This window comes from Drosophila albomicans, chromosome 2L (assembly GCF_009650485.2).
Source record: "Drosophila albomicans strain 15112-1751.03 chromosome 2L, ASM965048v2, whole genome shotgun sequence".
In the NCBI taxonomy this organism is placed as follows: Eukaryota; Metazoa; Arthropoda; class Insecta; order Diptera; family Drosophilidae; genus Drosophila; species Drosophila albomicans.
In genome coordinates this window covers 1,588,931-1,613,068 of record NC_047628.2, presented here as the reverse complement: position 1 = coordinate 1,613,068, position 24,138 = coordinate 1,588,931, and the positions used below count along the sequence as shown (strand labels likewise).

General features: G+C 37.3%; 3 protein-coding genes across 4 annotated transcripts; 1 reads left to right on the top strand and 2 right to left on the bottom strand.

Moving 5' to 3' along the window:
* Positions 1-18: 18 nt before the first annotated feature.
* LOC117563290 (suppressor of hairless protein) lies at positions 19-3,598 on the top strand. The gene is made up of 4 exons (XM_034241532.2): positions 19-801; positions 1,497-2,377; positions 2,446-2,653; positions 2,714-3,598. The coding sequence occupies exons 1-4, from the start codon at positions 415-417 to the stop codon at positions 3,032-3,034; spliced, it is 1,797 nt and encodes a 598-aa protein (XP_034097423.1). The 5' UTR covers positions 19-414; the 3' UTR covers positions 3,035-3,598.
* A 4,902-nt stretch (positions 3,599-8,500) lies between these two features.
* On the bottom strand, positions 8,501-19,978 carry LOC117563687 (myosin-VIIa). Its single transcript, XM_034242118.2, has 11 exons — positions 19,891-19,978; positions 16,215-16,290; positions 15,684-15,944; positions 15,269-15,618; positions 15,004-15,204; positions 12,550-14,944; positions 11,037-12,487; positions 9,625-10,977; positions 9,412-9,558; positions 9,224-9,344; positions 8,501-9,142 (listed from the first exon to the last, which is right to left on the bottom strand). The coding sequence occupies exons 2-11, from the start codon at positions 16,230-16,232 to the stop codon at positions 8,936-8,938; spliced, it is 6,504 nt and encodes a 2,167-aa protein (XP_034098009.1). The 5' UTR covers positions 16,233-16,290; positions 19,891-19,978; the 3' UTR covers positions 8,501-8,935.
* Positions 19,979-20,311: 333 nt separating this feature from the next.
* Positions 20,312-23,675, bottom strand: LOC117565305 (transcription elongation factor S-II). 2 transcript variants are annotated; one of them, XM_052002577.1, is made up of 3 exons: positions 23,666-23,675; positions 21,416-21,510; positions 20,312-21,361 (listed from the first exon to the last, which is right to left on the bottom strand). In XM_052002577.1, the coding sequence occupies exons 2-3, from the start codon at positions 21,485-21,487 to the stop codon at positions 20,480-20,482; spliced, it is 954 nt and encodes a 317-aa protein (XP_051858537.1). In that variant the 5' UTR covers positions 21,488-21,510; positions 23,666-23,675; the 3' UTR covers positions 20,312-20,479. The 2 variants fall into 2 exon arrangements, with proteins under 2 accessions (XP_051858537.1, XP_034100234.1); XM_034244343.2 differs by lacking the exon at positions 23,666-23,675 and adding an exon at positions 21,615-21,697.
* Between the last annotated feature and the right edge of the window lie 463 nt (positions 23,676-24,138).

Genomic DNA, 24,138 nt, shown 5'->3' with positions numbered 1-24,138 from the left:
AATTTTATGGTGCGGTCACGCTGACAACAACCCTAGTTTGTTTAGTAGTTGCTGCTGGTTGTTAGGTCGGTTCTTTTTATTTATTACAAATCAGTTTCCACTGTTTAGTTACAAGTTTAAACAGCAGGCAGCCACAACGCGCTTGAGTCGCAACTATAGTCGCCCTCTTTAATCTAAACATATTAATTGTGGCCATAGGCCAAGCAAACAGCATTCTATAAAGCATCAACATCGAAAGTGAAACCGTGAGAAACGACAGCTGCTGCTGCGTGTGTTGTGTTCTGTTCTGTTGTATGAAAGCAAATAAGGATACGAGTACACGAACAAAATACAACTAGAATAAGTGCCAAAGTGTAAAAGAAGTTGCCAAAAAAGAAAAGACGACATATACGCATTTAAACAGCATGTGCATAAATGAAGAGCTACAACCAATTTAATTTAAACGACGTTGTCGCCGCACCGCCCGCCATTGCCTACGAGCACGCAGCCGCAACCAGCAGCGATACAAATTCCTTGCAACAGAGTCAGCTGCACAGTCACAACCCCCACAGACAGGATATGCCGCACTTTGGATTGGGTAGTGCGCCGCCGCCACAACAGCAGCAACAGCAACTACAAGTGCATCATCAACAACAACAACAGCAGCAACAACAACAACAGCAAATGCAGCTTTCTATGCTGCCGGTGGCTGTTCCAGGTCCATATAGATCTCACATTGAGGAGAAGAAGCTGACACGCGACGCCATGGAGAAATACATGCGAGAACGGAATGACATGGTAATAGTCATACTTCACGCTAAGGTACGTTCAGGATTAACTTTGTTTGGTTTAAGAAAGAAAAATCAAATATTTTACGATATGTTTTAAAGGTCGGTCCCACAATTATAGTAGAGATAATATAAATAATTAATGATAGTAAATTGTAAAATAGGGTTTCTTTAAATGAAAGTGCTACAAAAGAAGCAGCTTATGTTGTCATAGTTTATCCTTGAGTTTAAGTATCATCTGCTCTGTTGACGCTAGCCAAGAAAAAATTGGTAACTGTAACGTGTTACATAGATTTTTAACTGAGATAAACTATTAAAAAAAAAAATAAGAAAGTTACAGCTAAATAGTATTTTCACCCTACGAAGTTAAAAATCCATACCTTACATGCTGAAAATAGCGACAAAGTGTGTGGGGGTTTGCGGTGTGAATTCTACTTCCAATTACTACTACAGTGGGCCATTTTTGCGGTTGTCGCGGCTATCTTCAAGCGCAGCGGCCGCCGTCCAGGCCTCGCATCCTTCACACTTGACTGCACGCAAATTTTTCAAACGGCGGCCACAATAAAATAATTGAAATTAATTATACGTAAATTTAATAACTGCATTGCTGTGGTTACAATTTCTGATTTGTTACGATTAGTCTCTGTTGATAATCGAAGTGCTGATTAAAATTTTGTTTTGTTGCCTCCATTAAGTTGTTCGACTAATTGATGGTTGTTACCTTTGCAGGTGGCTCAAAAATCCTATGGCAATGAGAAGCGATTCTTTTGCCCACCGCCTTGCATTTATTTATTTGGCAGTGGGTGGCGTCGACGATATGAAGAAATGCTCCAACAGGGCGAAGGAGAGCAGGGTGCACAACTTTGCGCGTTTATCGGCATTGGTAGCAGTGATCAAGATATGCAACAGTTGGATCTCAATGGCAAGCAGTACTGTGCCGCCAAGACACTATTTATATCGGACTCAGACAAGCGAAAGCATTTCATGCTTTCCGTTAAAATGTTCTATGGCAACGGCCACGACATTGGAGTCTTCAACTCGAAACGTATTAAGGTCATTTCAAAACCGTCCAAGAAGAAGCAATCGCTGAAGAACGCCGACCTATGCATAGCAAGTGGCACAAATGTAGCCCTCTTCAATCGCCTTCGTTCGCAGACAGTATCAACCCGCTATCTCCATGTTGAGAATGGGCACTTTCATGCATCATCAACACAATGGGGCGCATTTACGATACATCTTCTGGATGACAATGAGTCAGAATCGGAGGAGTTTCAGGTGCGTGATGGCTACATTCACTACGGAGCTACTGTAAAGCTAGTGTGTTCTGTAACTGGCATGGCCCTGCCTCGCTTGATTATTCGCAAAGTGGACAAGCAAATGGCGCTGCTTGAGGCTGATGATCCCGTCTCGCAGCTGCATAAGTGCGCATTCTACATGAAGGATACGGATCGGATGTATTTGTGCCTTTCGCAAGAGAAGATCATTCAGTTTCAGGCAACGCCGTGTCCAAAGGAGCCCAACAAAGAAATGATCAACGACGGTGCCTGCTGGACAATTATATCTACCGATAAGGCGGAATATCAGTTCTACGAGGGCATGGGCCCCGTTGCGTGAGTATCAAAAATTCATTCATATTTACGAGAAAACATTAAATGCTTTTATTTTTATCAATAATCAGATCTCCAGTTACACCTGTCCCAATTGTTAACTCGCTGAATCTCAATGGAGGTGGCGATGTCGCCATGTTAGAACTAAGTGGGGACAATTTTACGCCACATTTGCAGGTTTGGTTTGGCGATGTCGAGGCAGAAACAATGTATCGATGTACGGAAACATTGCTTTGCGTTGTTCCAGAAATCTCACAGTTTCGTGGCGAATGGCTCTGGGTGAGTTTTATAGGAATCTAACAATGAAGAATTTGTTACAAAATCACACGTATATTACAGGTGCGACAGCCAACACAGGTGCCTATTTCGTTGGTTCGCAATGATGGCATAATATATGCCACTGGCCTCACATTCACCTATACCCCGGAGCCGGGTCCACGATCACACTGTAATCAGGCTGAGGATGTAATGCGAACGCGTCACAATAACAACAACATCACAGGTATCAGCAACAATAATAACAACACTAGCAGCTCACCAGCAAGCAGTTCTAGTCTGCAACAGGGAATGCAACATCAACAACAGCAGCAGCAGTCACATCAAACTTTACCCTCTATCTCGGAAGTGCAATGGAATAGTCATGGGAGTGGCTTGTCTTGAGTCCTGCATTATTGCTATCACCTTCAATTCAACATACATTTATTTATGTCTACTTATTTAATCATCTTGTAGCAGATATTTATTTTGTATAAGCTTTCCTAGTATAATGCGCATCGTTTCAATATTCTCTTTTAAATTTGACGAATTTTATTACTATGGCCTGTTGGTACCAATAGATGTGTAAATGCGAAACATAATTGTAAATAATATGTAGTTCTAAAGACCTTACAAACATGCAAAATGAACTGTAACGTTAATTAAATTTTCATTTATATACAATAGTGAGGACATTCGATAATATAGTATATGATTAAGTTGGGTTTATTTTGCGCATTAATTAAGTACACTTTTAGTTTATTAAAACTAAACTGTAGCCGAAAATAATAAACAATATAAAATGACTCTTATATCACATTCCACACATTAAAGAAGATTTTCAATAATTACCTTAAGTTGAGAGCAATGTAAATCCGGCTTTATATATATATTTGCAAACGGCAAAGAATCTAATTTTGTAAAAAAAAAACTGAAAAACAATAGCTTTAAGATCTGAAAGAAAGTCGTAAACTTAATAAATATATTAAACAAAATATAGAAAAACTTCAAAGACTTTATGTTTTGCTGTAACGTCAACTGAAATGTTCGTTTTATCTTTTTTGTTAAATTGACCTAACTCCTGTGCCCCACACTGTCCCCACCGTGAACTGTCCTCCCACAGCAGCCCTCAAAGTCGTTGATTTAAATCGGCATGGGAAAAATTGCCTTGCCGTGTGAACATTTTAAGACAAACGAAACAAGTGCAGCACTTCCCACGGTGGGCTACCTCTTCAACTTTAATTACACCTGGTTGGTCGATTTGAATTTTTAACTGCTATTAAAAAAAACGCAATGTCAAGAAATAGTATACATATAACGCCGCATTGTTTCCGTTTGTAATACAAAAGGGAACAGAATTTTCTCACAGCCCCAAAAAGCAGCAACAACCACAACAGACCTGAGAATCTTTTCTACAATTTTTTCTCCATAATATTTATGCATTATTCGTTAGACTAGCTTGTTGCTACTACTGCTTTAAACATTTACAAATTAACATTAGCAGTTTTGCATTAATTATCGTTCTTCCGTTCTTATTGCCAAACAAAATCATTGCTTTGAACTTGACAGTTTTTCTATTAGCTTAAATAGGAAGTAACTGTAAGATATTCTCCCTCTTGCTGCCTAACTGACTGTTACTACAATCGTCTTATCAGAAGCAGCATTTCTACGAGTACATAGTGGAACTAACCCCCTTAGTGTGTGAATTTCTTAATAATAAACGAAAGACTCAAACGACAAACTGCAAATACATCCACGGTGTGTTGTTGCGTGTGAGATAAAAATAATAAGCAGAGAGAGAGAGAGAGAGAGTGAACGAGAAAGAGTAGAGGGGGAGCATATAAGAAAATCCACCACCAACTTAGTAATACGAAATGCAACGTCTTAAGGTTTTTGTCGACTGGACTCTTATAAGAAGAGCTGAATATGAAATTAGTTGAACTTTTTAATGAACATTCACATTTCTAGTGCATAATTTTGCGCCCTGCGTTGTGGCGGTCGACAGCACTTATTCTGGTTGGAAATGTGAACGTTGAGCAACTTAATTTGTTAGCTTGTGGTCTATCAAATGTAGGGAAAACATTCTCTAAAAGTTCTCAGGAGCTTCCACTGCACTAATTATCTTGAAAATCTGAGTCTTGACTTTAAAACCGGCTGCCGTTTTTCACACGCTGTGAAAATTCAAGTCACACAATGCGTGGGAATTGGCAGCCGGTTGTGTGGGAGCTAAAAGGGGTTGCATGCAACCGAAGTATAATATACATATACATATATGTATAAAATACCTCTAACATACATATGCATAAGTATGAAATTATTTAGTTAATCTTTTAATATTTTTATTCATAATTCAAGCGATTAGGAACACAAATGCGTAATAATTTAAATTAACTAATTAAATTTAAATTGACACTTCTAAAAAATGGAGGAGTTAAAACAATTATTCCGACCTATATCATAAAATGCTAAGATATTGAAAGATTTATTACATTCAAAATAAACCATAGAGTTAAAAATATACCAAATTCTCAACTAAAACCCGACCAATTATTTCTTAAATAACTTTTAAACATTGCAATTAAAACAGCAATCAGAAAGACTTGTTATTATTATATGTACCAAAAATCATATTTTCAAATTACGATTGAAATTCATTCTTTGATTTTGGTTTACGAGGCGGAAGTGAGCGCAGACAAAAAAAAATAATAATAAAATAATTTTGATATGCATGCAACAATAAGAAATGGTGTCAAAAATCATTTAGACAACAAAATAGTAGATCTATCTCTTATTGATACTGAGATCTAGATGTTCATGTGGGACGTCGGACTGACAGCAAAAAATTAAGTTAAAGTTCTGTTGGAAAATTAATAGCTTAATTTTTTAAAGGAGTAGACATGGCTATTTTGTGTGAAACTGGAAACAATATTAAAATTAGTTTTAAAAGGATATTTACAATTGGATTGGAATTGTATAAATAACATGTAAGAAAGCTACAGTCGAGTGTGCTCGACTGTGAGCTGCACGCTACCCATTTTGAATAAATGCTAAATATTGTGGTAATATTCTCAAAGTATTAAGCAAAAACAAGTAAGAAAGCTATAGTCGAGTGTACTCGACTGTGAGATACCCGCCACCCATTTTGAATAAAAGAAATATATTTTTCGGTATTTTTTCAAAATATACCGATAATACTGCAAAAATACTAAAAACATATCAAATGATATATTTGGTATATCGATAAAGTACCGCATTGAAAATATACCATAGACGGCACAATATACCAGATTGTCAGTCAAAGCAACTAAGACCCCTTTAATAACTTCGACAATTTTTATCTGATCGGAATCATAAATACTATAGTAATTATTGTATATGGGCATTTCCTGAGAATGGTAAACCACGACCGAAAAAAAAATCTTCACATTCATCATATTTTTTTGTATAATGTCATAAAGAAATATCCAAATTTTCATAGTACAATGAATCCGTAGCATATCTCCGCTGTTTTTATAACAAAATTTGCCTGCAAACTGAAAAAATGTATTTTTTCACTTTTAGCTACTTTTATATGCATTTTTTTGTTTAATTATTTCACAAGGAAAACATAAGATATGGTTGCTTTTTTTCTACCAAATCTCTTAATAGCAATCCAATAATAAGATAAAAAATGCAAAGTGAGCGAAAAAATGTTCAATTTACTGTTAATTTCTTATGTATGTTCAAATCGTACGTTCGCGACCGAAAACATAACTTTATTGTAATTGCTTCGCATTAGGTGCAAGCAGGAGGATGAAACTTCGCGTGTTAAGTTATTTTGGTATATATATTTTGAATATAAAAAATTGTTGGGGTTACTCTAACCAATCTTTTTTTATTGATTACCTTACTTATAAGCATATGTCGATTTTTACTAGCGTCGCATGGATTTAAAAAATAAAAAACTTTTTTTTGTTTTTGAAAAAATTATGTCGTTTGCAGTTACTTATTACTTGTTAGTTATTAATTATTACTTATTACATATTTTTCTGGCTTTTAATAAATTTCAGTACATATTTCATATTTAATAAAAATTAATTTTTTTGCTTTAAATGTTATTAGACACATTAAATTGAGTTAAATCCGTTTGTTTTTATGAAATATGAAGTTATTAATCAAAAATTTGTGGTAAAAAAAAAAATTTAATAAATAATACAACATGGAAAAATCGAACGTTCGCGACCGGAACTTAATTAAATTAAAAATAAATAAATGGAGATATTTTCTTGAGAATAGACTTGATATATGAATCTATTTTCAAAGTAATGTTATTGCTTTAGAATATTCCGTCCAAATTCGCAGAGTTTTGCATTTTACTATATTAAGCCAAAGTTGACTTGCATTTTGCGTACGTTCGCGACTCCAGGAAATGCCCATATACTAAAATTCGCAACTCTAGTTATAAAAGTACGCTTGTTATTCGATTTTTTTGATTTGCGGGGGCGGAAGTGGGAGTGGCAAAAATATGAAACAAACCTGATCTGCGTGTAAACATAACAAATGCTGTCGAAAAAAATTAAAGCTCTATCTCTTATAGTCTCTGAGATCCAGTGTTTCATATGGACGGACGGACAGACGGACATGGCTAGATCGTCTCGGCTGTTGACGCTGATCAAGAATATATATACTTTATAGGGTCGGAGATGCCTCATCCTACATGTTACATATATTTCCTGTCGGCACAAAGTTATAATACCCTTCTTCTACTCTATGGGTAGCGGGTATACAAATATGTCAGTCTAAAAATTACACTCCAAAAAAATTATATATACATACATATGTATTTTATTATATTTTGATTGTTTCAAATTGAAATTAAAATGCTAATTAATTAATGAATAAACAATTTAATAAATGCTATGAACGGCTAAACAATTATGATTTTTCGATGCTTTCCTAATCCTAGCATTCGACTGAAGTTTTACCTATGTATAAGGTAGAGGGATATTATAACTTTGTGCTGGCAGGAAATGTACATATGTATGTAATAGGCAGAAGGACCCTTCCCTAAGCCCATAAAATAAGTAAACAAAACAGTCGAGAATATATAGCCATGACTGTCCGAATATGAAATAGAGCCATTCATTTCTTTAATCCCAATTAATTTTCAACCTCTTTTTGAGTGCATAGAATTTATTTGACTTCTCTTGGACAGCAGCGGCTGTGCCTTCTAGCCATAGACAGTAATATATATATTTTCTAATGGGCTTTCCAATAATAACTTTTTCGTTTAATGCATTTTTTTTAATAGTGATGTGCTTGACTCCAAATACAAATACTCATTATATTAACTTTATTGTGTTATTCAAAATAATTGGAAGGTGAGAAACACTAGGTAACGGAACGTGATAAAATTTCATAAACTATGTTGTGATCAAATTTCAATGTCCTAGTTTTTTTTTTAAAAAAACCTTAAGTTATTGGCCTATTAAATGTTGTGGAATAATTTCAGCACCCTAGCTCTTATTAGGCAAATCCGACCATCAACTTTATATTTATAAATACTGATTTCGAAATCAGAGACTAAGTATTGTGTTTAAAATTTTGTTATGCCTTATGCCCCCTTTAAATTTCGGCTTTATAAAATAAATATTACTCATGTTATAGTAAGAATACTATTTAAAATAAAACTTTAGTCTCTAGTCTCACATTCAGAAATTACATTGGTCACATCACTATTAATTAAATGCCTTCTTTCATTCTATGTTTGCACGCGATTATAAATTTTTGCAAATGTGGTGATTGAAGTTTTTACAAATTAAGCAATAAATTAACAATAAATGGCATTCGCACATACATATTTTTCCAAAAATAAGTATAGACATTGATAAATACAATTAGTTGCGTATAATTTATTAAATAGTTTCTGATTATTGCTATGTATTTGATACAAAATGTCATCATAAAGAGACATAAGTTAAAATATACAGATGGTTTTACAGAATGCAAAAATACATAGATACAAATCCTTATCGGATATTACTCGTACTTTTAAGAGAATAGTTATTTTTAAGCAATAATTTAAGGTAACGGAATAAGTAATAAAATACTACACAAACAGTTTGCGAATTTATACAACATAATTGATAATATAAGTACCAAACAGAATAAATGTATTTTATATATAGCTAACTAAAAGAGGTGAAATAAGTTTAGGGAGGATTCATGATAGCTTAGATCTTATAAGTTCTACTCGTGTAAATTATTGCATTTATAATTTGTAATTATTATAAATATGGTAATGGTTAGGTTAAAGTAATCAGTTTCCTAATTGGCTCGTATTGTTCGGTTTTTGTTCATGTTGGTCAGCATCAATGATATATATGAAGTCAGGAGATCGTCCATTTTATAACCAAGCGAAGTCTCGCAAAGCAACTTAGAACCCCGTACCAAATTACCAATAGTCATATGGAAATATGTATTGCCTGACGACCAGTTTGAGATGCGTGTGAACGGATGTGTAACGAGTATATCCTGCAATGATTCATTATAAATAAATTATAAAACAAAATATATATAAAATGTATACATATATATACAAAATATTTATCATACCTTTGTTACTGGATGTATAAGGCTTACACCGTGTTTATTGATGGCAATTAGCAACATTTCAGGATAGTTGGGCTCCGTTGTCTGCTTTACCTCGAAGAAAGCAGAGCCAAAAGTTGGCCATCTAAAATGAACGTAGAATGTGGAAGGTTAGATGGACTCATCATCTTTAATTAAAAGATTTCACATACCTATAGACAATTTTTAGGAAGGCAACCTTGGCATCTTCAGAACTCATGCCGCCATCTTGATTGTAAGATGCAACAATGGATCGCTTCCATTCGCTCGTACTTTGCATTTTCATAATATCGGAAGGTATTAATTCCCTCAGCATTTGTCTGCAAGTACATAAATTATAAAAGTGAGGATTACTTAGATTCAAAGTTAATGATATTATGACGTACGGTATGGCCTGCAGCTCTTGTTTGTTTTCCCCGAATCGTACACGGAACACAAGGGCAGCTAACTTGGCAGCTTCCTCCCGAGAGCATTTATGGTAGCCACGCAAGAGTTTGGGCAACTCCTGGTGGTAATGGAAGATAAGATCGGCATTACGATCCTTGCCTGGCACAGTGTTCGTCCACAGTTTTTTCATAAAGAAGACCTGGTATGTAAACTGTGGATTGGCTCCATCACGTATTGGTCGTGCTTTTTTTATCCAATCGGTCAGATGGCGCACAAAATCAAAGAAGAAATCGCCCTCCGGAACAGATATGACCTTGTCTGCGATTTTAACAAACAGTGAGAAACCCTCGCTAGTGCGCAATGATAGCCGCTGTGAGATGTTGTTGCAAAAGTCCTTGGCGCGTGTTGAGGAGTCCACTTCGAATGCCTCATCCGTGTCATCAGGAAAGTAGACCTTGTGGAAGATTTGTGTTGTTTTGTGCTGTATGGCCTCGACCTCCACCTGATGAGGAGGATATTTACGCTGACCATGGCGTATGGTCTTCTGAAGGCGATGCATTGAATCCTGCGAGATGGGATGTCGTCGTGAACGCAGAAATAGTAACAACTCCTTGAGCAGACCCTGCGAGCAGGCAAACAAACCCGTTGCCAGCCACATCAGCTCCCAACCTCGTTCTTCAGACATACGATTCCGATTGTCTGTAAGCTGTTTCATTAACTGGCAATATATCTCATCGCGCAATATTTCATGCTTTAGAGGACCATCGAAGATGTGATCGGTAATCTCGTTGCCCATACGTGGCCGTTTTGATGGGAGATCACCCATGTATTTAAGTATAGCAGCAAACGCAAAACATGCCTCCTCTACTAGTTCCTCCTTGCTCTGCAGCTTACGTAATAATGGCGCTTTGATGGGATCCCGGGCATACCGCCAAAGCTCTTCGCTGCGCTTTGAGCTCAACGTCAATGTCTTGGACATAGTGCGCTTTGGAGGCAAACGAAAATGATCTAATGCATATTCCATCAGTGTATGCGGTCGGTCGCGAGGCTCGACCACTCCACCATTGGAGACCATACTTAGACGTCGACCATGATGTGCCTCTTCAATGTTAAACAGTGCTAAAATATCCTGGGGAGGCTTGCTTAAAGTGGGTAACACATATACCGTCTCAGCAGGGAAATCTCCGCGTTCTTGCGTCCGATCACATCGACCTATGCACCATCCATTATTTAAAACCGACTCACCACACGACTCATCTTCTAGGATAATTAAATCGCCCTTGAAAAATGACAGAAAACTAGTTCCGTCGGAGGGAGCACGATAATCTTGTAAAGCAATTACATATTTTGAGCTGCAAGCAAAAATAATTAAAAAATCGAAATGTTATAGTTACAGAATCTAAACTCTTACCGCTTTTTTAGACCATCCAAAAAATACACGACTAGATCGCGTATATCCTCGGCATTGGGAGATTGGAATGTGAACTCTTCGCCACGAACCGTGGACAGACTGAAGGTTTGCGTAAATACCTTATTTGTTTTCTGGCTGGAGACGGCCGTGATTTCTGGAAAGCTGAGCTCTAATAGTACTTGCTCCTGATCATCCACGACATAAACACCAGTCCAGTTGACCGCTATGATGACATCATTTTTAGGCAAATTGGGTCCGGAGTTTCGATACGCCTCGTAAAAACGTGAAAAGAGTAGCGGCCATTTGTATTTGGCATAGCTAACGATGTCTTCTTTGATCTTCAGTGGTGCAATCTTGTCCTTGACATAGTAAGACTTTTTATATGCCTGCAACACTAAGGCAGCCCAGCGTTCAATTGCCTTATCGACACCGCTTAGACAAAAATCAGGTATAAAGTTTGGCAGCAACGTGAACAAACGCTCCATAGACATATCAGTACCGTATTCGATGAAATATTGTTGGGCAGCTATCATGGCCAAGTCCTCCTCTTTATCGCAACGGTACTCACCGAATTTAACGCCTCGGACGACCTGTTGATAAATCAGATTCGTAGCTACCTGATCATGAGTTGGTTCATGCCATGGCGCAAATATCTCCTTGCGGAAAAAGAGACGCCACGGCGCGTTACGCTCCTGGGCACCCTGCTCCTTGGCATACTGTTCGCACTGTGATATAGCGTCCATTACATGATCGCCTCCGCTACCTAATGAGCTGACCTTGTCAAATAGTGCAATATATAAGGAGAATCCGAATTGATCCTTTAACGTTATTTTGTCAGACAATTGATTGCACAGCTCACGAGCCGTTGTAGCCGAATCTGCCAGAAGTGTCTTTGTGTTGCCATCCATAAAAGTTATGGGCAGCATTATAGGTTTCTTTGACTTGGTAGCCTGAAGTTCCAACCACGAAGGCGGCTGATTGCGAGTGCCATTGTTGAATGTGCGTTTCAGACGCTCTTCGCAGTATGGAGCATACCCGGGCGGACCCTCTCTTATGAATGCCCTTAAATAATTAACAAATTTCTCTGATGGCGCAAAACATCCCACACAAAGCGAAAGCAATATCCAGCCGCGGGCATGGGATGATTTGAGTGGGTTGTTGGTTAGCTGCTTGCAAATTTGGCAATAAATTTCATCACGAAGCTCGGCACGCAATATACCATGGCCAATGATGAAATGCAGCTTCTCCAGGTTTGATGTGGGACGTGATTGAAGCCAAGACTGATAGCTATCTGCAGTGTACTCGTCATCCTGCAGGCGACGGCGTACATCTTCTCCCAATTTGTTTTTTCTCTTGAGTGTCAAGGAGACGAGCTTGTGCCGTATTGAGCGAGGTTTTTGTTTAAGGAAGGCCTCAGGATCCAGGCCCATTAGTTGTGCCTCTTGGAATTCCTGCAATCATGACGTTTCTTTAATATTTCCATACCTATTTTGTTTCTTATTTTAAGACTTACCTTGCTTCTGATAAAATTGCGACCTAGAGTAGCTGTTACTTTGGACATAACCGATGTGGTATCCATGCGATCCATGGTATGATATTTGGGCTCTTGCATATCGCCCGTGAAACGAAGTATGGTAACCCACAGAGCTTGAGCCGCAAGTTGATCACCTTGAGTATGGAGTGGCAGGAGAGGATGCTTCAACGCCTTCTTTGCGTATTGATGATTCACATTGCCCTGAAAATACGTAGCCGCAAATTTCTGGAACTTATACTCAGACAAGTCCTCCTCATCCTCCGAAATATGAATTGGTGCAATTATATCCTCCTGATTAACCGTCTGCGCATGAGGCAAATCATTGAAGACCGAAGTCTCGCGACCTCCATGTGGTGTTGGAGCATCGCTACTTGAGTCGGGCAAAAAGTCAAACATGGCCTCCACTAGTTTGCTATCGTCAACGGGCTCCTCCTGTTTTCGGGCAGCATCATTGATAATATTCATTTTAACTTCAACACGTCGACGATCCTCCAACTGCTCTTGCAGCTCCCGTCTTTCCAGTTCGTGCAGTCGATCCCGATAATGCTGCTCAGCAATTTCACGGGCATGTTTATTACCGCGATGCAGCAACTCCTGTTCCTCCAACTTGCGCAACTGCAGCACTTCAGCGAACTGTTTATGCTCAAAGCGCATTTTTCGATATCTTCGAACAGCAATCATACGACGCACATGCGACTGAATTTTAATCACCGCCCACATTTTGTGACCATACTCGCGACGCACCAAGTAGCCCCTAGCGTGGGCTTGTAGTCCCACAATATGTCCACGCAAATGCCTGAAGCGATGAGACAGAACACGCGAACGAATCAAGGCCTGCAGTCGCATGTATCCCACTCGCATGTTCCTGTAACGTTTGCGCTGAGCGTAACCCTTCCAGAGGCGTTGCACACTAATAGCGGCAGCTCGTAATCTCAGGTAGCGTCGCCTGTAGACCCATCCCCGAATACTGCGTTGCAATATGAGAATTTTTCGGGTGAGGACACGGTCACGCTCTTGCTCGAGGAACAGATCGTGGGCGTCTTTTAAAAAGACCTTTGTGTGGCCCAGTTGATAGTCGGACTTGCCCAGAACCATGGAGCAAATGCGCGACGTAGCTGCCTGACAGTCTGTTCGGTGCGCTGGCGGCACGCCCGGTATGAGAAAACGATAGCGTTCCACAAATTCCCTGAATCCATGTCTTATAGGATAACCAGCTCTACGTATTCGAATCGTCTCCATCATGCCGGAGTATCGAAGTTGACGGCAGCAGAGACCTCGATCAAACATCATGGGTTTCTTCAGCTCGTTGGGCTTAATACAGCGAATAAAGAATGGCTGGCAGCTGCTAAGTGTCTTCATGAGGGCGTCAAGACTCTTCCGGAATTGTGTGGAAAGTGTTGGCGTGCGTTTTCGAGTTTCCGCACCCATTTCGATATCCTGCGCAAAGATTTGACGTAAGAACTTGTTTCCGCTCTGGCTAACTAAATGCAAGAGATCAGGACTGAAAGTGTCTCGATTCTTGTCCAGAAAACCGCGTGTGTCATAAAACACAACACCAGCAAAGTGATTGAGACCAAAGCTTGTATTGATATCCGACTTCGGTTTCAGATAGTTCTTATGGGCTCCATGCGTCTTGTGTAACTTTGCGAGCATCGTTTGATCAGTGCCTTTGGGGAACCTAGCCTCCTCATCGATCAGAGCCATAATATTTAACTGTTTTATAGCAATTAAATCTAATGCGTCCTGATTGTCCACGAACTCAATATGTTGCCAGTTAATAGCTTCATGATTATATTCCTCTTGTTCTAACTTGAAAATATGCTGCACAAAGAACTGCTGTAAATTTTCGTTCGCATAATTGATGCAAAACTGTTCGAAACTGTTTTGATCGAAGTTTTCGAATCCAAATATGTCCAACACACCGATAGCATTGCGCGATGTGGCTCTCGGTTTAAATATGGCCGTATTGATCTTGCGCACAATATGCACAAATAGGCGCCCATAGATGCCTTTTACAAAGGCATCGCGCACATCAACCGACTGATCACGGGACAGAGTCGAGATGACAGTTTCGCCATGAGCGAACAAAGTGCGTCGAGTTAAAGCATCGATCAACGGTTGTATTGGAAGTCCAAGTAGTCCGGCAACACGTTCAACATTTATGTGTTCAGGTATTTCTGTTGCATCTAGATTATCGACAACTGTTGCCTTATATTTGATGTTTCCACAATGCAGTAACGCGGCCAGCAGCTTAATTATCTCCCAGATCTCCTGATCCGAAAAAAGTAGTACTTTCATTGCAGATCTTATATCTGAGAACTCAGCAGTATCATCACGTCCCTCACAGGTAATGCTGTTACCCCCAGTTAAATATCTGCAACAATAGAATACTTTAATCACGTAAATTACAATATGCGAATTATTTGAGCTCACTTATAGTCGGACGCCACGCCCAGATCCAAACGGCTCTTCTCATCACTGGACAGACCCGCCAATATACAGTAGAACACATGATAATTACGTTCGCTGTGATTCTGCGATACAATGCGCGATTTTTCCAACAAATATTGTTCAATCTTAGCCCCTTCAATAACTCCGTTTGCGCTAAAATGGATGTCAATATATTTTCCGAACCTAAATTGATTTAATAAATAAGGATCAGTTAAAAGAGCATTAATATGACCAACAAACCGCTAACCTTGAAGAATTATCGTTGCGTATTGTTTTAGCATTTCCAAAAGCTTCAAGTATAGGATTTGCCTCTAGTATCTGCTGTTCAATCCACGAGTGCTTTCCGCTTATTGCAGCCAGGTATTGTAATATCAGTTTTGTGCTCTCTGTTTTGCCAGCACCGGATTCACCAGAGATTACTATACACTGGTCCTGGCGATAGCGTTTCATATGTGCATAGGCATTGTCTCCAATTGCGAAAATGTGAGGCGGCAATTCGCCAATTTTGCGTTCCTTATACAGCTTAATCTGATCCCCCGTGTAGATGGGTAGTATCTGATACGGATTGACAGCGACCAAAATGGAGCCAGTGTAAGTCTAAAAAAAGAAAATTAATTGATTAGTACTAATTTTATGTCAATTAATAGATACTATCGTCTTACGTATATTAGATTCTCTTTGTAGCGTATAAGCAGATTTCGCAGTATTCCAGCTTCATGCAGATCGCCCAAGGATATCATATCCTCGACACCCTGTACAGATGAGGCGTGCATTGCTTTGATTCGACGCTCTGGCGCAAGCCAAACTTCGTCGCCATCATCGTCTCGCACTTGTATGCGACGGCCCTCTGCGGATATGACACGTGCTCCAATGGCCACATCGAATTCTCGCCCAGATGCGGGTTCTATCCAGATGTAGTCACCCTGTACAAATTATTGAAGTGCTTTAAATTTAACATTACACTTTACGAGCCATGGAGTTACCATGGACGTTTAACGATGGCCATCAACAAAATGTGAAGAATCACTTGAGCGTGACACAAAAACTTAAACACAACCAAAGCCCGGTAAGGCAATGTCTTTCTATACCATGTACGTGTATGTGCGTATTTCCGGTTCAGATGTGTTGTTTATTGATCTAGCATCGCTAACAAATAACACTGATTTCTTGAGGTATTTATTCTCTTAACTTACACGTGTTACTATGACCATATTCGTCGTCCTTCATTTACTGTTCCTGGTCCTGGCATCCAATACCACAGCCCGTTTTCTGTGAGAAAGAAGAGAAAAACATGTTACTCTTGGTAATTGGCAAACGCAAATAGAACAACAATATCGACATTGAATAACAACAAAGTCAAAGAATCACAGTGATTGTTTTTGTGGCTACAGGCGTTTAAAACCTGCTATAAGCAAGTAAGAAAGCGACATCTAAAAATAAATAATTGACTAAGAAATATCAGGTGTATATTATGAAAAATATATTAAATTTAACTATATTTCACTGATTTAGTATAAGATTCTATTAAGATGAAGTTAACCGTAAATTTAAAGAATTTATAAGTTTTTTTTATAAGTTTTCATTCTTCCTAATTTGTGTCTGTCGTCGCCAATATTTATTTAATTTTGTCAAGGTGTTAAAATTTACCTTTTTTCATCTATTTAACATTCGACTCAAAGCGTTTTCGTTAATTCAAACAACAATAAATTGTTTTAAAGTGCTTCAGTGTTTTGACGACAATCCAAATACAACTCAAAACCCGAATCAAAGAAAACCATACTTTTCGACATACAAAAAAGGCCAGGCCATCGCCCATTTTCACTTTTCATAATACCTTAGCCAAAACTTTGCATTGTGACATCGTTTCGTTCGATTTCAGAAGTAGCCATTTAATAAACGACGACAAGACAACAACTGTGTTGCGTTTGTTATTCAAATTTTTTTTTGTTGAGATTCAATTTAATGTCATATTAAAAATTTACTTTCATTACATTTTCGGTGAAAATAACGCTGAGTTTAGAGATAGAAACTTTCGGCCAAAAATGGTACTAGGTCTGTACACCAATCCGATAATTTAAAAGTGGCATGTGGCACTTTATGTATTGTAAATCAAACAAATTAGAAATTTGCAATATATACATAGTATGTATATGTATGTATTACATACATACATACATGAACTGATTATGCTACAAATGACACAATTAAGAGGAACTTTAAGAAATGTTTATTTATATGTATTTAAATTCAACTAACTTGCAGGGTTGCCAATTTAGCTATTTATGTAAAATCTAACTATTTTTAATAATAAATTACTGAGAATATTGAAATTTAAATTTACAATTTTAGAAGATTATTGTTTTTCTTGATTTTTTTTAAACCCATCAATAATCAGCTAATTTGAAATATATATATATATATAGTTTTACGTGGGTGCGACAGCTCAGAATTATCAAGATGCAGCCTAATGTATAATATTATTTTTATCATATGTACATACATACATATGTAAATATACAGTTAACTTAGTGATTCAAAATATTCATTGTAGTAAAAACGCATCAATTGTTTTTGCTAGTCATTAGCAATATAGCTAGTTTTTAGCCATTTCTAACTGTCATTTGGCTACTAATAGAAGTTGGCAGCACTGATTGTATGGAATAGCAGACATACGAAAATCCAAAGCATTTTAGCAGCACACAAATGTTGGGCGGCTTTAAATGATTGTACTTAGTATGTACATATATATACAGAAACATATACATTTGTATGTTGTATATACCTGGTTCGGTTACGCTCTGGCGATCAAAATACACACAATTCATCTATCCTCACACACTCAGGGAGTGAGAGTGGGAGAGAGAGAAAGAGAATTTTACGCACACACACAAGTATGCACATACATATGTATGTATGTATGCATGTGACTCAGTAGCAGAATGTACAAATAGTTGTTGTTGCCTGTGCTATATTCAAAATGATTGTTGCTTAATAACGTTATCACTTAGCGTTGGTAATGATATCAGTTCTGTAGTTTTGGTGTAGGGGTCTCAGCTGATCATGACCAAAAATTAACAAATAGTAAATTACCAATATCAATGAGTGGAATGCTTTAAAATTCTCAACTTTAGACACGTCCCATTTTACTAATTTACATTTAAAACAAAAAGAGAACTGCAACATCAAGAATCTAAAAAGTTTAAAGCTAAAGACTGATGTCAAAGGTATTACAATCCCCTGACGCATTTTAGCACGTATGGAAAACGCACGTGCAGTGGTATGTGTACGTCGTCTGCATGTGTTCTGTGTGTGTGTGAGGGTTCACAAACAGTCATTAGTGAAAGTTCGTTCGAGGTTGCCACGTCCAATACGTTTTATGTAAATATACACATACTATGTATATAATGTGCACCTGTATGTGCATCTTCATACACATACTCTTAGATAAAGAACGACTGTTTGTCACTTTGACATTTTTGGCATTTCTTATGCAAGTTTAGAAATAGATAAGAGAAAGATCAGTTACAATAAACTCTTTTGAAATCTGAAGCAAACGCGTCAATTCCGCGTTATAAGTTTTAACTTTTAGTTTATTGTGCGAATGCCGACCTTAAAAAAAAAGTTTCACCAAACAAACAGAAAGTCGCAGTCTTCGCTTGCTGCGCGCACAGCTCATAGTATAAAGTCGCGAAAGCTGCACAACAAAAATAATAAGCACATTTTGTGAAGATGTTTTCAAGTCAGACAGAAACATCAAAACTATACAGATCCGAGCTTTTAAGCACGTTAATCGAAAAAAGGTTCTTTATTCTCCCCCAGGCTGCGCAGCAACCTACAAAGTATCCCGTTGTGCAACAAACCGACCAAACAAGTGTTATTATTGTCACTGCTATGCATAGAAATTCTAACCCCGGTGTAAGCTCAAGCAGAGCATGAGAGCGAGATGCCTGCTTTTCTGTGAATTGAAATTAAGTGACTGCGCATATAGAAGAAAAGAGAAAGAGCGAAGCAGAGGGGCACCCATTGACCGTTCGTAGCTGCAAAGTGAGCTGACTCTTTGAAATCGGCTCTCTCTTTTAGGGGCTCTTTTACAGGTACGCACGGCTATATGCATGTGTGTAAATGTGAATGTACTCTTTCGTTCACTATCTGTGTATAGCTAGGTACGTATGTGAGTATGAGCAAGTTAGTACCGTTCTAGACAAACAAAACCTGAAGCGTAGCATAATTTGGTCAGAGGCTTAGGCGTAGTGCAGCCACGTCTCAGCCACACATACATATACTCACATTTGCAGTACATCTTTAGAAAAATCAAGTGCAGAAGCTTTCAACAAACAAACATAACTACGGCTTTTCTTAAATATGGTATTATTTTTTTGTGAATTCTTCGACGCACTTTTCTAGTTATACACACAGAAACACAGGGTGAATGCACTCTTTTCTTCTTCATTCTTGAGCTAGAGAGGTAAAGGAAGAGCTTTTACCTTTTAAACATCGCTCAATAATAAATAATTCTCAAAATGAAATGTCAGCAACAATAAACTAGTAAAAACAATTAACACTTTGTCCACTTCTACTCATCATTACCAGTCCCAAGTCCCACTCTAAAGTCCAGTCCAACTTGTTGCTTGGGATGGGAGCTTAGTTAAAGTTAAAGCGGTATATTCTTTAAAACAGGTTACATAAATAGGTCACGCACCATCGAGTGCAACGCTCAACAGGTTAACAAGAAAACATTAAATTTACAATTAACTTTAATCACTTTCAGCCAGTTAAAAGTTAAATGTATATACGTTTAATACATATGTTTTTACTTAGCTAATAGATAAATAGCTTAAGTAGTTTTTTCTTTTTTAAATCTGAAGTTACCTTTATAACAAAATAACCGAACGCAAACCGAACACAACAGATCGTTGCAAGCAAAAACTCTGCACTGCTGCCAGTGTGACCAAAACAGGCAGGTGTGATAAGGCCATATAAAATATTTTTAGTGTGGCCGTGGGTACAGAAACATAAGCACCTAAAACAACACCATACGGGACTTCATCTTGAATAACCTCATAATACTATAGATTCTAATTCTATAGCAAATGCAACTTTTGTATAAATGGTTTTAGTCAAAACTTCTATCAGATTTCTCGTGATTTGCTGCTAATAAATGTATTTAATTTAATAATAATGTTTTCCAACTACTCGTTAGTTACATATTACAGTTAGATATGAGATTAAATGTGTTGGCAACACCGGACTTTCAACATATTAAAAACGTTACCAGAAATAAAGTGCAAAATCGCTTTCAATAATTTTTTATTGACATTTTTATTTTAGGTGGTCATTGAATGCGCCTCAATACAAAAGGTATTGGATCTGTATGTCTGTGTCAGTATATGGGTTTGCGTATATGTATGTAATAATTTGAATTAAGTTTAAAGGTTATTTTGGTTGGATTAAAGGACGTTTAGCAAAATTTCCATCGGTTGCCGCACTCGTTGCACATGACGAACGTGGTCATAGGTTCATCGGCGGAGCGCGTTTGCAGCTGGTTATAGGTGCAGTTGCGCTTTTTGCACTTGCCACACTTCAGCAAATCCGTCTTAGTGCCTTGGACAGTCGCGAGTTGGGCATCGTTGATGGCCTCTTTGACAAACTTCTCACGCAGCTTCTTCATTTCATCGCTGGCCATCTCTTCAGGTGTCATTTTGGCTAACTGTTTTGCCGATACAGCGCCGCACATGAAATTGCCACGAAGTCCCGGATTCTTCACATCTTTCAGATTTGCAACGCGCGATCGAATGCGGTTCTTGTACTTCATATCAGTGTTTTTGAACTCCATATAAATGGCGTCCTCCAACTCGGCGGCCATTTCCTCCGGCTCAGCGCAACCTTCAGGCACTTCGCCAATCCTTAGTGCATTCGTTAACATCTCGCGACACTTCAAGCGGACGGCATCAGTCATCCCGCCGCTCGATGGAAATGATGATGTTTGCGCTGATGATGACGATGGTTTCTTTTCTTCGCGTTTTTCCTTCGCAGAGTTGCTGGTGCTGCCAGATTTCTCCTTGCCTGACGATAAATTCGACTTGGAGGCACTCGATGATTTCGGTGCACTGCTCGAATTATCCTTGTTCGCAGAGCTCTCCTTGGGGGTGCCTGGCGCCGGACTTGCGAGGAACCGTTTCCAGTTCTTGATGAGTGTCTTGGCCAGTGCAATCACCTCGTCGTCCTTGCTGCTTTTGCGCAATTCATTCACAGTCATTCCAATGCGTGTCTTTGTCAATATTTCCAGATTAATATTTAAGGTTTGCAGCGCCTTTAATAGATCGAGTGCTTGTTCTTGTCCCTGCAATAAAAAACATTTCACACAATTTTCATGGTATAATCTTTTTTCTCTTACCGCGCCATCGCTTGCTGTCGATATTTTGCCAATTTTTTTTTGGATTCGGAACACTTCGTCCTCGACGCTCATTTTAAAAGCCGCTGGCGTACAATCTGTATTAAAAGAAATGATTGAAGGTTATAGTTCTGTTACAGTCAAACAGTTCACAAATATCGAATGTCTGACGATTTAAAACGTGATAAATACGACTTATTACATTATTTCCCTCCAATAAATGTTGTTTACTAAATTTTCTTTGATGTATTCTGAAGACAAGTGTGACCGCTATTTTAATTTCAATACATACCATCATGTGCTGAGTTTGTGCACTAAAATATACCATTTCCGTCTTGAAGTATCTTCAAAAGATATTCAACTAGTTCAATCTGTGAATCGTTCATTCCAAAATATTAATGCTTCTAATTTTACTAAACGTTATATTGCTTTTTAAAACTCATTAAAAAAACACATTTATTTACTTCAAATACTTCTGATTATATGATGAGCATTATGATGCAAAGCCTTACACCAAAGCGCATCAATGCGCGCCATTCGAATGTCGAGAATGCATCATCACATAATTTGTATTATTTCAATAACGCGAGTTTGACAGCTATAATAATTCAAATGACTTAAGAGATTGTCGTTTTTTAGATAACTCAAATTATATGATGAGTGCCTCAAGGAAGTCTTCTATTATGAAATTGCCTGTTTTTCAGCAAGTATTTAAACTTTAAATGTTCCGCCAAAACACAAAGTGCATTATTTAACACTAGTGGGCTCTGATTTGTGATGGTTCTGGTCTAACTGGTTCCGAACTAGTTCCAGCTACTCGATGCACCTACGAAATTAACTTGTTTTGTTTAATTTCGATGAAAATTGCCACAAAATCGCTTTAAACATAAATAAAATTAGAAACATATGTTGCGAAGCGATGTAAATAACATTTAATTTCGATTAGTAGTTTTTAGTGTTTTGTGATCGAATAGTTCAATGAATGAAAAGTGGTATTTTAGTGACTATTGCAATGGTCAACCGTATAGTATTTAAGCAGACAATTGAAAAGTGCGCGATCTTGTATAGAATTAGAGGAAGTCACTGCTGTAAGAAGTAAGTCATAGATTTAACATGTATTATAATTAATTATCACACAGAATAAAATTCTCACAAATTATGGATTTAATTCTGTTGGCGACACACATATATTTAAATTCGTATATTTAAGATTGCATTTTATTTATGAAGGCAAACATAAAAATGCTTTCACATCCGATATTCTTGTATCAATAATTGACACTGAATTTGCGAAGCTATTTTGATACATCTTTTCTATAGCTATGAGTAGCATCATCTCCATCTCTATTTACCATCTCTTTACATTTACGTTTCTAAAAGTTGTTTTTAGACTACTGCTGAACCAAATAATTTTATTCGCAAATAATTTAGTAATTTACAGTATTTTACTCCGATTTTTATAAGTTTTACTACTTTTCTAATCCTTAAAAAGCTCATAAGCTCCACAAAGCTTTCGACTAAAGATTTTAATGCAAGTTTTATGTAAGCTAATATATAATTTTTTTTGTTAACCTCTAAAGAAAATCCCCAATACGATCAATTCTACCACTTTTTATAGAAATATGATCGTTGCAGAACGAGTTGCTTATTTTAAAGTAAAACAGAAATAAAAATAAAAATTAAATTTATGTAAAAATATGATTTTTGTGAATTCTATTGTATTTGATAGTTTCTTCTTCCTGTCTGAGTTTGTTTACCATTTCACTCTTAAATGCGTGATGCAACTTTGGTGCGAACACTAGTATTAAGAACCGCATTTGACACAGATGCACTAATACAGAGTATTCCCCTGGATATTCAGTTTTGTATTTCGTTAGTCTAATAGTTTTGCATCGCCAAATGACTGTTTCAATGATGCGCTTTTTGAGTAAACACATAGATTCGCATTATTCAAGAAGATGCTATTGGCTAACACCATGATGCGATAACGGCCCATTTTTCAAAGTTCTGACATATAAAAATATTTTCGTTTCTTTAATGGCTCAAAAGCATTATGTGAGATATAAGAGCTATAGGCGACTTGTTGTGACATATAAACACTATGTGTGACATTTACGCGCATAAATAAATGTGAAGACTTATGGTATTTCATAAAAAAGACGAGTTCTTTTTAAAGACGAGTGTATCTCAATGTTTGTTTAAGAACTGCATGATAACGAAATGATAAAAGATTTCGTATTTCTACAAATACACATTATTTCCAAAGAAGTAATACAAATATTGAAAGCCATTTAGGAACTGAGTCATATTATTTTTTCATTATCGAATTTTATTGCGATTTTATACCCGTGACAAATTTACAGATTCCCCTACTTATGCGTAGTATCGGTATGGAACCTTAAGGATGCTGCTCCCAGATATATAATCCATTATTATTATCCATTATTGTCATTAATTAGCAGCACACATTTTGTATGGGGCTGGAGCTGAGTTTATTGAACTTTCCCCCAAATATCTTGAAAACGACTCTAGAGAAATTGATGATTTTTCGGGGATTTTTTCTTAAAACTTTCTATAACTTCTCATAGATATATAGAGATATTGGCAATAATGTTGCTACCTTTTTTATATATCAATTTTTTCTAATGAAATATTATTTAATTTTCCATTGAATTTCATTAAATTTTTTTGACATGTGACGAAAAATGCAAAAATAGAAATGTTTT

Coding starts and splice junctions, on each gene's coding strand:
- LOC117563290 (XM_034241532.2), top strand. CDS start 415: ATGAAGAGCTACAACCAATTTAATTTAAACGACGTTGTCGCCGCACCG. Junction 802..1,496: donor TAGTCATACTTCACGCTAAG/GTACGTTCAGGA, acceptor TTACCTTTGCAG/GTGGCTCAAAAATCCTATGG. Junction 2,378..2,445: donor GAGGGCATGGGCCCCGTTGC/GTGAGTATCAAA, acceptor ATCAATAATCAG/ATCTCCAGTTACACCTGTCC.
- LOC117563687 (XM_034242118.2), bottom strand. Junction 12,488..12,549: donor GCAATTTTATCAGAAGCAAG/GTAAGTCTTAAA, acceptor TCATGATTGCAG/GAATTCCAAGAGGCACAACT. Junction 10,978..11,036: donor TTGGATGGTCTAAAAAAGCG/GTAAGAGTTTAG, acceptor TTTTGCTTGCAG/CTCAAAATATGTAATTGCTT.
- LOC117565305 (XM_052002577.1), bottom strand. CDS start 21,487: ATGAGCGTCGAGGACGAAGTGTTCCGAATCCAAAAAAAAATTGGCAAA. Junction 21,362..21,415: donor CGACAGCAAGCGATGGCGCG/GTAAGAGAAAAA, acceptor TTTTTATTGCAG/GGACAAGAACAAGCACTCGA.